The sequence below is a fragment of the Bos indicus genome, chromosome 6, assembly GCF_029378745.1.
Source record: "Bos indicus isolate NIAB-ARS_2022 breed Sahiwal x Tharparkar chromosome 6, NIAB-ARS_B.indTharparkar_mat_pri_1.0, whole genome shotgun sequence".
Taxonomy (NCBI): domain Eukaryota; kingdom Metazoa; phylum Chordata; class Mammalia; order Artiodactyla; family Bovidae; genus Bos; species Bos indicus.
Genome location: NC_091765.1, coordinates 89,282,967 through 89,297,900, shown reverse-complemented (window position 1 = coordinate 89,297,900; position 14,934 = coordinate 89,282,967). Strand labels below are relative to the sequence as shown.

Genomic DNA, 14,934 nt, shown 5'->3' with positions numbered 1-14,934 from the left:
GGCTACCAAATGGAATACTGCAGGGAGGGATAAATTAGGAGTTGGGATTAACAGATACACACTATTGCATGTAAAATAGATAAACAAGGACCTACCAAATAGCACAGGGAATTATATTCATATCATCTAACAACCTATAATGGAAAAGAATCTGAGAAAGAAATATATATACATATACATACATATATCTTAACCACTTTGCTGTACACTTAAAACATTGTAAATCAACTATGCTGCTGCTGCTGCTACTAAGTCGCTTCAGTTGTGCCCGACCCTGTGCGACCCCATAGACGGCAGCCCACCAGGCTCTGCCGTCCCTGGGATTCTCCAGGCAAGAACACTGGAGTGGGTTGCCATTTCCTTCTCCAGTGCATGAAAGTGAAAAGTGAAAGTGAAGTCGCTATACTTCAACTTAAAAAAAGTAAAAGGAAGAATAACTAGGGTCTGAGTCAGGGCTGGAATTGTTCTCGTTTGAGTTAAAGTTACTAAGTAAAGTTTTTGAACTTCTAGGACATTTGTTTTGACTGGCTATATCCTGGATGGTAGAGCTTAATGGAAAATTAATAAATCAGTATATTAGGATTATCTTATCTATGTCACAAGGCTATTATTGTGAGACTTGATATAGAAGTTGTAAAAGACTCCAAAGGAATTCAAAGGTCACAGAAGAAAAGGATCATGTTTATTCATATTTAGCACCATTAGTATGAATAAGCACGTTGTGTTGTTGTTGCTACCAGTGACATGTGGGTAGAATTAATGTCACAAACTCCCTGCGGGTTAATATTTTTTGGCCATAAGGAAAACAGACATTGGAAGAGACTCTTAGTAAGAGCTAAGACTAGTCCCAGATATGATAGTTATCTACTAACCTAGAGAGATCTAGGAATACCTTGGATCCCTAATGGCTCCAGACCCAGCATGAAATACATATAGATGATGGGGACTGTGATGAGGATGACAATAAAGATTAAGCCAACCACGGTTGTTTTTTTAACACATATTTTGAGTTCTTACTGTGTGTTGGGCACTTTTTCAAGGGTTTTACATAAATTAACTCTTTCATCTTCTCAACAGTCCTATCCTACCTCACTCTATGTTCATCCCTATTTTACAGGTGAGAACACTAATGCACAGAGAAAATAAGTAACTTATTTAAAGCCAGGAAGAAAATAAAAAATGAGCCTTGGTCCAACTGGTAAAGATAAGCAGTTGCCCAGTTTTATTTTTTCTGGGCATTAGAATGCATTGAAAATTAATAGTACACTTTATAAATCATGACGTCCCAGAAAAGGAGTCTTTCCCAGAGATTTTCCTGCTTTATAAATTGAATTCTTTGTAGTGCTCAAGGGTCTTTAAGATAGGTTTTATATCTTATTATACTGGAATCACTTTACCTTAAAATGCTTTGAATGCAATGGGAGCTCAATGCAAGTTAGAATAAACACTTTTGTATCTAAATTCACTGAAGAGCATAGTGAGGTATCTGTATAAGAATGGATTCTGTTGGTTTCTACATATTCCGTACATTTTACAGAATCTATATAATTGCGTGTTTCAGTATGTAACTAAAATATTGTGTCAAAACATGCTAAGAATCAGTACAAGAATTAATTAAAATGTATGTTGACTACTCTGGTATAGATATTGTTTTAATAATATAAAGATTGTTATAATTTAGGCTGGTGTGTCTACCCACAGAGGCCCATGGTCCTGTATTAATACTGTAAATCTGGAAACTATGATAGGCCCTTTGATGAATATAATTGATATCACTTACACAATTTATTACTTTTCAGGGGAATGACACGCTGGGGACAATTTGATGATCTTTATCGCATTAGTGACTTGGACAGGGATCAGATTCCAGTGACTGGAGGAACAGGTTCCCAGGAAGGTCAGTATCAAACTCTTATTATGAGGAGACTCTTTTAGCTAATACAATGCATGAATCCTAAATGTTTTTCTAAAATATAACATTTTATATACCATTACTTATTAAACTCTTATTTTATATTTAAAAAATATATCTTAGGAGCATACCAACTTAAGTCACTACAGTGCTCATATAATGTTTAAGAACCTTACTTTGCTATATAAAAGCATTATTTTAAAAAAATGTATTAAGTCACTTAGCTTTATTAGATAAGGGAGAATGAATGGTTTGAATAAAGTTTTTCATACATAAAATTGTTCAGTATTTCCCCCCAAGGATTAGGATCATTTATAACACTCAGTAGTTTTTTATGTTAAGACCAAGCCCTTCAGGTTGAATTCTACATCTTTTGAGAAGCTAAACATTTTAGTTAATACTTAATATGACATGGCTTCTCAGAGGCAGATATGCTGGGTTTGTTATATTTGATAGAGTTGTTTTAAGCCTTTATATGGCTGAGTTGCTCTGCTGTGTACCTGAAACGATCACAACATTGTTAATCGGCTATATTCCAATATAAAATAACAAGTTTAAAAAAAGAGAGAAATCTCCTAAAACATCAAATGAGTTCATATCAAATTTGACAAACCAAGGGAAAATGCCAGCTCCTATGACTTGTGACATCAGTAATCATAACAACAATGATATAATACTATTAGTTTTCTGTCATTTACTGAGACAGGCATGATATTTTGTATTTTACATGGATTTTCATTTTTATATGGTATATAGAGATCCAAGGAGGAGCTGATGACTGAGACTGGAGTGGGGTTCACATTTCTGGAATGGTGATATTACCCAGCTGATTTCAGACTGAACAAGGGTATCATGCTGGTATTATCTTCATGAAGCTACCAGCAACTTCCAATGTGTAACTAATTTTTTTCAAAGCATTCTCAATTCATCCCCTCTACTGTCCTTTAACAACTCATATTCTACAACAAACATGATGCTCCTACCAGGACTTCCTTAGTTTTGTCCTATAGCCTTTTGGCATCTTTTATATGAGGATCCTTATATTAATAATTAATCCATTGACAACATTCATTTCAACACAGGGGAAGCCCAATATCTTGACACTAATAAAAATCTATTTGTATTTAGCACCAGTGCTAGAGAAAGATGAAACATCACTTGCTTATACTCTAACTACAATTAAATTAAAATTCCAAGGTAAAATGGAACACAAGTGTCACCAGATGTCCCTATTCTTAAACAAGATCATTGCTATTTTCTGTTTAAAAGAATTTTAGTTCATTGCTTAGCCACATAATTACTTATTAATACTAATCCATCCATGATGCAAAGAGATGAGCAGCTAAATTATATGGGTTTATAACCTTTATTCTTCCCAGACTATTTATCTTATCACAGTAGCACTCTGAAGCCTCATGCAAACGAAGAGCCTGAATCTCCATTACTCTATAGAACTATGAGTGAAGCCACCCTGGTGAGGAAAAGGATGACACCTCTGACGATGGACAGAAAAGACAGACAGAAGCATAGGGCCTCTATTAATGGACACTTTTACAACCATGAAGTGAGTTACAATTCCATTAATGTCATTTGAAAGAATGCTGTCTATTGTGCTAACAATATCACTGAATTGAATTTACAATTCAAACTTACAATACTATCAGATATACTACTGCTATTATTACTGGGTACTCTCTGTTTATTTGGCATGAAATTGTTTTGCTGGCTTATCTCATTACTCACTAAAACATAACTATATGAAGTAGATACTATTATTTCCCCTATTTTACATATGAGTTAACTGAGGTTCACAGTTGTTGTTCAGTCACCAGTCACGTCCAACTCTTTGCAACCCCATGGACTGCAGTACTCCAGGTTTCCCTGTCCTTCCCCATCTCCCAGAGTTTGCTCAAATTCATGTTTACTGAGTCAGTGATGCCATCCAACCATCTTATCCTCTGTCATCTCCTTCTCCTCCTGCCTTCAATCTTTCTCATCATCAGGGTCTTTTCCAATGAGTTGGCTCTTCACATCAGATGGCCAAAGTGTTGGAGCTTCAGCATCAGCCCTTCCAATGAATATTCATGGTGATTTCAGGGTTGATTGACTGCTTTGATCACCTCGGATTCACAGAAATTCACAGAGGTTACACAATTTGTCACAGGTCACACTGCTTTTAAGTACCAACTCTGAACTCAAATCCAGCTTTGTCTGATGTCAGAACCCAAGTTCTTAACCAGCATGATTGGTCAGCCCTAAGTGGCAGACCCTATGATACACACTGGAGATATACAGATGGCTCAGCTAGTGCCTATGTCAGCATGGAGCTCAGCGCTTGGGCAAAGAAACCAATACATCCATAAATGCCATTAGAATCATGTAAGTGCTACAGAAGATATTGGTTCAAAGTACATTCAAACATTAAATTTGAAATAAAAGGATCAAGTCAGCTATAGCCCTGTTTATTCTGATCAGTTAAATTTCTAATTCCAGGTCTTACACATATAATATACATATCACTTTTTACACAAGTGCAATTATAGTTTCAGAGAAGGCAATGGTACCCCACTCTAGTACTCTTGCCTGGAAAATCCCATGGACGGAGGAGCCTGGTGGGCTGCAGTCCATGAGGTCGCTAAGAGTCGGACATGACTGAGGGACTTCACTTTCACTCTTCACTTACATGCATTGGAGAAGGAAATTGCAACCTACTCCAGTATTCTTGCCTGGAGAATCCCAGGGACAGGGGAGCCTGATGGGCTGCCGTCTATGGGGTGGCACAGAGTCGGACATGACTGAAGCGACTTAGCAGCAGTAGCAATTATAGTTTATATAATTTGTATTCTGATTTTTTCACTTAATATGTGTTGAACTTATATGTGCCTTTATGTAATATTTATAAGATATTTAACTTGGCTGAAGGTAGGAAATAGATCATTTTTTTCTAGAACTCAAATTTTTTATGTCATGTATTTTAGCAATCATTCATCCATTCATTTAATAAATACTTTAAAACCACTCTATGTGAGGCACCATTTTAAGCTCTTTCATACAAAATATTAATTCATTCATCATAAGCTTTTTCCTTAGAAGGCTTTCTACCTTTTTCCTTCTTCCTCCCTTAGAAGGCTATCCATATGTCTCTTTGGAGACTGGTGGGGAGAAATCTCCCTTGTGAATTTTTGGTTCAAATTAGAGATTTTTCTGTCTCAAGAATTTCCTCCCTGGCCAAAACATAGTTTTGACAGTCCCCTACAGATACGCAACTCCCGATAGGCCTGGTTTCTTCTCTTCAGAATTATGCTGTATGTCATCAGCACATGTAGGGTGGTTTGTGTTAAGAAAGGCTGTGAAAGCCACGTGTTTCCAAATGAGCAGCTTCCAGATTAGTTCGAAGTACTAAGAATGAAATTGGCACTAGGTTGGCAGCACAGCATCATAATTAAAATTCTTCGTCTTTGCAATTTGATGACTTGATTGCAAATTCTTGCTGAGCAAATGAAAAATCTCAATCTCTTAGCTTTCATCCTTCCTTCTTTACAAGGCTGTTCATGGGATTAAGTGGAATGAGATGAATTTAGCACTTAGCATAGTGTCTGCACAAAAGAAGAACTCAGTTTACATTAGTGTCATTGCTGTTGATTGAAAGAGATCAAGTGAAACTAAAGATATTTCATACAAATGTCATTCACTACAGTATAATAACTAGCAGAAAATGAAACCCCAAAACCCAAAGCACCCTATCAATGGGTATGCAATGATGGGCATCTAGGAATTTAAGTTGAAATAGTTGTAAGATATGTTTTTATATCATGAAAGCTCTTGATAATGCCAATATTGAATAACACACTTATTAGAGGCTTAGATTGTGATACATAGTCCCAAGGGAATACGTTCCAAGACCCCCAGTGGATGCCTCAAACCAAGGATAGTACTGAATTCTATATATACTATGTTCTTTCCTATACATACATACCTATGATAAAGGTTAACTTATAAATTAGGTAAAATAAGAGATTAACAACAATATCTAACAATAAAGTAGAATAATCATAATAATATAGTGTAAAAATGTTATGTGGATGTGGTCTTTTCCTCCCTCTCTTTCAAAATATCTTGTAGTGCTGTATTCAATTTTATAAGGGCAGGAGATGATAAAATGCCTATGATGTGATAAGATAAGGTGAGGTAAATGACACAGGCCTTGTGATGCAGCATTAGGCTACTAATGACCTTCTGACAATATATCAGAAGGAGGATCATCTGCTTCAGATGATGCTGGACCATCAGGCTGTGATGAAGTTGATAGATGTCTGTCAGAAGCAGACATTGTCAGTGGTTGGGGATATTGGCAGGGTGGAGTAGGATGGTGCAAGATTTCATCATGCTACTCAGAATGGCTTCCCTGGTGGCTCAGATGGTAAAGAATCTGCCTGAAATGCAGGAGATCCAGGTTCAATCACTGGGTCAGGAAGATCCCCTAGAGAAGGGAACAGCAACCTACTCCAGTATTCTTGCCTGGAGAATCCCATGGACAGAGGACCCTGGTGGGCTACAGTCCATGGAATTGCAGAGTTGGACACTACTGAGCAACTAACACTTTCAACACACTTTCTGATTGACACACGGGGACTTCCCTGGCAGTCCAGTGGTTAAGATTTCGCCTTCCAATGCAGGAGGTGTGGGTTTGATCCCTAGTCAAGTATCTAAGATTCCACATGCCTGCAGCGAAAAAACAGAAAACAGAAACAATATTGTAACAAAGTCAATAAAGACTTTAAAAGTGGTCCATATTAAAAAAAAAAAAAAAAAAAACTTGAAAAAAAAAAGAACAGCACACAATTTAAAATGTGTGAATTATTTCTGGAATTTTCCATTTAATTTTTTCATCTCTCTCAGGATTTTATTTTAAAATAGGAATAAAATTATGAGTAAAAAATGTATGGTTATATGTTTCTTATAGTTTTTATGGTGCATTACTAATCCCCAAGAGAGATGTATCAGATTTATTGGATCATGGCAGCTATTTACCAAATTTTATCTAAAGGGCCGACTATTGATTAGAGCAACTTGTGAGAAACATTGTTCTAAATGGTCAATTAGCAGCACTTTTACCCAAATCCTCAGTTGAGATTTATGCTAAATCACATGAAATTGCCAACACTGGACCATTTCTGACCAACTGAAAAGGAATGATTTCATATGGTTCAAATAAAAACAATTTAGAACAATTACTCCCAAACAGGAGGGAATTTTGAAATCTTAAATTACAGTAAAGAATAGGATGATTATCTAATGAAAATATTTCAAATATTCTCAAACGACGCTTTACCTAACTTACTCTAGAAACAATATAAAGCTGCTTAAAGGCATACATAGTACTCAACAACCAAAACAAAGAAAGTAAAAATAAGAAAGCAAAATTTTAAACTCATGATCTTGGATTTTTTGTGCAAAGGAAGGCCAGATTCAAGAGACAGACTCTTGTTAGTTTGTCACATATGTCCTTAAAATTACAAAAATCTTTTTTTTTTTTCTTCTAGACGTCAATTTTCACTCCAGTCTTTGGATCAGAAACTAAGGTCAGAGTAAACAGTAATATGAGAACTGAAGAAGTAATAAAGCAAATTCTCCAAAAATTTAAGGTAATCTTTATCAGTGAACTGAACTATAAATATCTTGTGTATAATTTAATTGTAAACACATAAATGGATTTTTCTGAAAAAGACATAAAAGTATGTATATCTAAATTAAATATTCAGTTCCAAAAAATTCTTTCCTATGTATAGTTGACTCTTGAAAAACACCTGTTTGAACGCCATGGGTCTATTTAAATATGGATTTTTTGTTAACTTTTTATTTTGTATTGGGATATAGCCAAGTAACAATGGTGTGATAGTTTCAGGTAAACAGCAAAGGGACTCAGCCATACATAGTCATATACATGGATTTTTTTCTTCAATGCATATATTACTGTTTACAATACATGGTTGGTTGAATCCATGAATGCAGTCCTGACAGTACAAAAGGCCAACTCAGGGACTAGAGTATATGTGGATTTTGGTATCCACAGCAGATACCAAAAGACAACTATATAACATCTTTTAGTAACTGCATTGAGAAATTACCTTATCCCCAGGGAGCAGAGAAGATTTTATATAGGAAAGTGAAAAATTAAAGTGAAGAAACAGATACGTAATCTGGATCTGGTTGGCTTAGAAAACACTAACAAAGAATTCATGTCTGTTCATTTTTTTCCATTGACAGATTGAAAATAGTGCCCAGGATTTTGCACTTTACATTATTTTTGCAACAGGAGGTAAGAAAACTTGGTTATTCTTATGTGACTGCATGTGTTTCCTGCCCATTAATAATGCAGAAAAGCAGTTTACCTCTTTCTGCAGAAGAAAAGGAGGGAGGGAAGAAAGAAAGAAGAGAGGTGGAGTGTTTTACATTATTCATCCTTCACAGTTTCAAAGGAAGACAACCTAAGAATAAGGGATCCTAGAAGAGCTTAACACAAAAGACTTTGCTTGTTGGCCAGGCAGTAAACTATCTGAATGGTGATCAAATAGCCCTGGCGAATAGGGGAAGATTCCCAGGAATTGCAGACATTTCAGTTGTTGATCTTTGTACTCCTTTTTTTTTTTCACTTCCCCTTATCATTCTAGCTTTTACTAGAGTCATCATTACATACCATTACTCCCTGATCTCATTGTTACCTCTTTCTTAACATTGCCTCTTTCTGACACATTGTGGGAGTGTTCCTCTTCCTCGCTAGAGAAAAATGTGCAGAACTATGTGGTGGGGTAAAAGTTAGCATCAGGACCTTGGGAAGAGACTGTGTGTGGGGTGCTAGGAGCAAAGAGTAAAAGATGGATTAGAGAAACCCTAAGGCAATATTGAAATGAAATTTTTGAAAGCCTTAAAATAGAAAACCCAGAAATAAACCCTTGCACCTATTGTCAATTAATCTATGACAAAGGAGGCAAGACTACACAATGTTGGAGACAGTCTCTTCAACAAATGGTGCTGGGGAAAAGGGACAGTTAAATGTGAAAAAAAGAAAGAAAGAAAAAAGATCATTCTTTAACTCCATATACAAAAATAAGCTCAAAATGGATTTAAGACGTAAATGTGAGATTGCATACTATAAAACTCCTAGAGGAAAACATAGGCAGAACACTCTCTGACATAAATCACAGCAATATCTTTTTCAATCTATCTCCCAGAATATTGGAAATAAAAACAAAAATGAACAATGGGACCTACTTAAACTCAAAAGTTTTTTCACAGCAAAGGAAACAATAAACAAAACTATATCCCACTGATTGGGAGAAAATGTTTGCAAATGATGCGAATGATACAAGATTAGCCTCCCAAAATTGCAAACAACTCATGATGTTTAACAGCATCAAAACAAACAGCCCACTCAAAAAATGGGCAGAGGACCTAAACAGACATTCCTCCAAAGAAGACATACGGATAACCAATAGGCACATGAAAAGATGTTCAACATTGTTAATTATTAAACAAATACAAATCAAAACTACAATGAGATATCACCTCATACCAGCCAGAATGGCCATCATTAAAACTGAAAAATTTTGAAGTTAAATTATAGGAATGGCTCAGGTTGTAATTTAAGTGTCTGATCGCTTGAGCCAGAAATTGAATACATAAAATAATACATTTTGATCCAGAACAACTATAAGAAAATGGAAATTGGATATCCAAACATATATAAAATTGAAGTCCTTATAAATTGAAAGCTTAAATATAAGAAATATATATAGAGAGAGATAGATATAGATATATATAAATTTTTGAAAGTTCTGAGTGTGTGTGTGTATATTCATTCTGGTTGTTTAGGAGAAAACTACAAGATAAAAATACTGGACTGTATAAAATGTAAAAGATACAAACAAAAGATTATGAAGACTATCAGATGAAAGATTAATACCTACAGTATCAAAAAGTTCTTGCAAAGTGATAGTGAAAAGGCAACCAGTCCAATAAAAATACAAAGAAGTATGATAAAGCAGTTCAGAGAATAACAACCTGTAAATATTTTTAGGAAAGTCTAAAACTTAAGGGAATGCAAGTATTAAAGGAAATGCAAAGGTCAAGGACGTGTATCTTCAACCCACAATGCCGTGTTATCTTTTATCTGATTCCACCTACTGGCTGGCACGGATAAGAGTAAAAGAGTATGTTCATGCAATTCTGGTGAAGATCTGACTCCTACTCTCTTGGAACTCATTTGAACAATATTTATTAAAAATCTACAGTATACATATTCCTTAGCCCAGCAAATCCACTGGTGAGAATCTGTTTCACATAAATCAAAGCACTATTATCTACAGATTTATATGCAAGGTTATTTATAATGATAGAAAGCTAAAGGCAAAGTTACCCATCATAGAAGAATGATTTAATACATGATTAATATGCAGCTATAATGAAATGAGTTAGATCTGTACCAGTTGAATGAGGGAACTTTACAACACATATTTATTAAAAATGAAACATGCCTATAAATGTATAGAGAATGACTTCATTTTTTTAAAAGAATTATAAATCCCTATTTAAATATGTGGTTTATATGAGTATATGATTAGGGAGAAAGGTATGGAAAGATAAATACCAAGCCATTAACATTGATTGTTTGGTTAGGGGACTGGGAAGATACAGAAAAGACAATGGGAAGAAGAAAAAGCATAAAAGAAAAAAAGCAAAAAATAAACTTTGATTTTTTTAAATGTGTACAATAAAAATAGCAAGTGTGATATGACCACTTTTATGTATTGTCTGTGTGTGTACCTAAAGAGACATATGGAGGGGTGTCCTCTCAAATGCTGCTTATCTCAGAGTTCTAGGATTCCAGGGAATTTTTACTTTCTGCCTTGTGCTTTTCCTCATAATTACAACAGTATATAAAGGTTTTTAACTTTATTGATGAATAATTAGGATAATTGACAAATATAATTGAATATATTTAAAGTGTACAACATGATTTAATATACATATACACTGTGGACTGATTGCCGTGATCAAGATAATCAACACATCTATGAGCTCACATAGTTAACTTTTTTTTTCTTGGGCTAAGAATGCTTAAGATCTACTCTCAGCAACTTTCAAGTGTACATTAGATCCTCAGAATTTGTTCTTCTAATAACTGAAAATTTGTACCCTTTGACCTACATAACCTCCTTTCCCCTCTCACAACATGCATATTATTTTAAAATCAGAAAAAAAGAAGCCTATTTTTATTATAAAACCATAGTTCTTTACATTTTACCTGTGAAAATCACATTTCTTATACATGAAATCCAGAACTGAAGGTAATCATAACTAAGACCTTTTTAGGGACTAAGAATAGAGAAAAGAATGGAGCATAGAGCACCTGTTTGGGTAGTAATGTGGAAAATAGATTAGTGTACTTTTAAAACCTTTTATCTGCTAAGCCCATGATCTATAACAGTGTTTCTCAAATTGAGGCACACTTCAGAATGACCTGGAGAGTTCATTTAAAATACAAATTCTCAAGCCCCTCCAGATCTGAGGACAGTCTGGGAATATATATTTCTAATAATTATCCCAGGTGACCATGAAGTAAGAAACATTGTTTTATATTATCAAGCATAAAACAAATTGAGGATGCAAACCCAAGTTAACATAAGATGTAAAGTTCGAAAGAGGGTTCTGCCGTATGACCCAGCAATCCCACTGCTGGGCATCCACACTGAGGAAACCAGACTTGAAAGAGACTCTTGTACCCTAGTATTCATCACAGCACTATTTACAATAGCTAGGACATGGAAGCAACCTAGATGTTCATCAGCAGATGAATGGATAAGAAAGCTGTGGTACATATACATGATGGAATATTACTCAGCTATTAAAAAGAATGCATTTGAATCAGTTCTAATGAGGTGGATGAAACTGGAGCCTATTATACAGAGTGAAGTAAGCCAGAAAGAAAAACACCAATACAGTATGTTAGCACATATATATGGAATTTTAAAAGATGGTAATGACGACCCTATATGCAAGACAGCAAAAGAGACAAAGATATGAAGAACAGATTTTTGGACTCTATGGGAGAGGGAGAGGGTGGGATGATTTGAGAGAATAGCATTGAAACATGTATATTGCCATATGTGAAACAGATGACCAGTCCAAGTTTGATGCATGAAACAAGGCACTCAAAGCCAGTGCACTGGGACAGCCCAGAGGGATGGGATGGGGTGGGAGGGGGGAGGGGGGTTCTGGATGGGGGACACATACATGTATACCCATGGCTGACTCATGTCCATGTATGGCAAAACCCACCACAATATTGCCTTCAATTAAAAGTAATTAATTTATTTTTTAAAAAGAGGGTTCTGGTGGGTTAATGAGAGCAGCTGAATTATCAAGGTTCCCCTTTGATTCAGAAATCATAGAGGAATTGAAGCAGCAAACACTGACTCTGTGGACCCGGTAATGAATCATATCACTAGTTGTGGCGAAGCTGGGCTTCTAAGTTCTGGACCCTGTCTTGCATTTTTTTCCTGGAAAAGTCCAGTCCAGGGGATGAGAACAGTTCTGACCCTTGGAACTTTTAAAAGCCCAAAGAAACACATGATACCAGAGAAGGGACTGACTGGGTTACCTTTTTCCCCTCAGTCTACTTCAACAGAGCAGGCAATTCTTTAACCTTGTAAGTCAGACTGTGTCGTACCACTTCTCAGATCCTCCAATTGTCTCCCTTCTCACAGCAAAGTCAAAATCTTTGTGCTGGTCCCATTACCTCTTCTCTTCATCATTTAATAGCCCTCTCCTCATCTCCATATCAGCCACCTTGTTCCCTAGCTGCTCTTCAACATCTTTGAAGTGAAGTGAAATCGCTCAGTCGTGTCTGACTCTTTGCGACCCCGTGGACTGTAGCCTACCAGGCTCCTCCATCCATGGGATTTTCCAGGCAAGAGTACTGGAGTGGATTGCCATTTCCTTCTCCAGACCTTCCCAACCTAGGGATCGAACTGGGTCTCCTGCATTGTAGGCAGATGCTTTACCGTCTGAGCCACAAGAGAAGCTCTTCGATATCCTTAGGCATGTACTGACTTCATGGGTGCTCAGTTTACTTACTTATTCTTTTGACACACACGTCCCCTAAATCGGAGAAGGCAATGGCACCCCACTCCAGTACTCTTGCCTGGAAAATCCCATGGACGGAGGAGCCTGGTGGGCTGCAGTCGATGGGGTAGCTAGGAGTCGGACATGGCTGAGCGACTTCACTTTCACTTTTCACTTTCATGCATTGGAGAAGGAAATGGCAACCCACTCCAGCGTTCTTTCCTGGAGAATCCCAGGGACGGGGGAGCCTCGTGGGCTGCCGTCTATGGGGTCGCACAGAGTCGGACACCACTGAAGCGACTTAGCCTCTAGCTTATGGTGAATTATGGTGAAGATCGCTCAGTCGTGTCTGACTCTTTGTGACCCTATGGACTGTAGGCTCCTCTGTCCATGGGATTTTCCAGGCAATAGTACTGGAGTGGATTGCCATTTCCTTCTCCAGGGAACTTCCTGACCCAGGGATCGAACCTGGGTCTCCCACATTGTAGACAGACCCTTAACTGTCTGAACCACCAGGGAAGTATAGCTTCATGATTCCTCTCTCATCTCCTTCAGGTCTTTGCTCAAATATTACATCTTCGGTGAGGCCTTCCTCAGCCATTCTATCAATAATTTAAAACCTTTCACTTGCATATACATATGTACACACACGCACACTTTCTATCCCCTTCCTTGAGTAACTTTCCCCCTGAATACTTATCACTATATATGATAGGTTTTATTACTGTGTCTTCCTTATCACCATCCTCTCCATGAGTGTAAGGGCCATGAGAGAAGTGATTTTACTCTGCTCTCTTCTATAGTGTGCCCAGAACAGAGAACAAGGCCTGGTATATAGTAAGAACTGAAAAATTATTTGAGAAAGGAAGGAGGAAAGAAAATGATTGTAAGGGCACTGTGTCCTGTTCATGCTTCATTCCAATAAAGATGAAATCACAGGTGCGAAACTACTTAGGCAAAAAATTAGAAATATTTTGTGGTAGAAGTGTTTATAACTTTTGGAAATTTGAAGTTCTGGGAATATACCAAATTGGAAGTTGTTTTCTTTCTCATGTCATTATTATGGCTGAAGCCAATAGATGAATGAAATAATAAAAAATACCCCTAATGTAAATAACAATTCAGAATATATTTTTTAAAGAAAATCCAAAGATTGGATGTGGGGTGAGAGGGAAATGAAGAATTGAAGATAATTACAAAGTTTTGGATCTGAGCTACTAGAAGGATAGAATTATATTAATGGAACTAGGAAAGATCAATAAAATTTATTGAATGAATGTTTTTAAGTTTTGCAAAGGCATAAATGGGACGGCAGATTTGTCTGAACATCCAAACCAAAGGCAAGTTTAGAGTTCTGAGATGGAAAGTCAAATCCCAAAGGATAGCAAGAGAAAGTCTATTTTTAGTTCATTTAAAGGTTTTAATTTCAACTTGCTTTTTTGAGTGAGTAAAACAACTCCTCTTCTTTATAGGTTTTACAAAGTAAGTAGAAGAAGCAAAATGAATGGACAGATTATGTTCCTTTTCTTCTCTAGGATGGCCTCCTGACTATAGCTGATTCTTATTTTCATTTGCAGAGCAGAAACGGCTAAAGAAGACAGACATTCCGCTGCTGCATAGACTCCTACAGGGACCGTCCAAAACAAACGCTCGCATTTTCCTCATGGATAAAGATGCCGAAGAAATTAGCAGTGATGTATGGATGCCATTGCCCTGAATCTGTCTTTGAGCTCTCCTGTCCCAGTACCTCTCACACAAATGCTCTACCTTTTTGTTTTTTCTTTCAGGTGGCTCAGTATATTAACTTTCATTTTTCTCTCCTGGAATCCATCCTTCAAAGATTAAATGAAGAAGAAAAAAGAGAGATCCAAAGGACAGTAGCAAAGTAAGTCAAGAGC

General features: G+C 36.5%; 1 protein-coding gene across 5 annotated transcripts in view; it reads left to right on the top strand.

Moving 5' to 3' along the window:
• Positions 1-14,934, top strand: part of RASSF6 (Ras association domain family member 6) — a 73,487-nt gene that overhangs the window by 55,220 nt on the left and 3,333 nt on the right. For all 5 annotated transcript variants that reach the window (XM_070791574.1, XM_070791579.1, XM_070791578.1 and 2 more), the window contains exons 5-10: positions 1,800-1,897; positions 3,292-3,476; positions 7,456-7,557; positions 8,180-8,231; positions 14,614-14,732; positions 14,824-14,921. In XM_070791574.1, the coding sequence (XP_070647675.1) occupies positions 1,800-1,897; positions 3,292-3,476; positions 7,456-7,557; positions 8,180-8,231; positions 14,614-14,732; positions 14,824-14,921 (654 nt within the window). The remainder of the gene's footprint in view (positions 1-1,799; positions 1,898-3,291; positions 3,477-7,455; positions 7,558-8,179; positions 8,232-14,613; positions 14,733-14,823; positions 14,922-14,934) is intronic.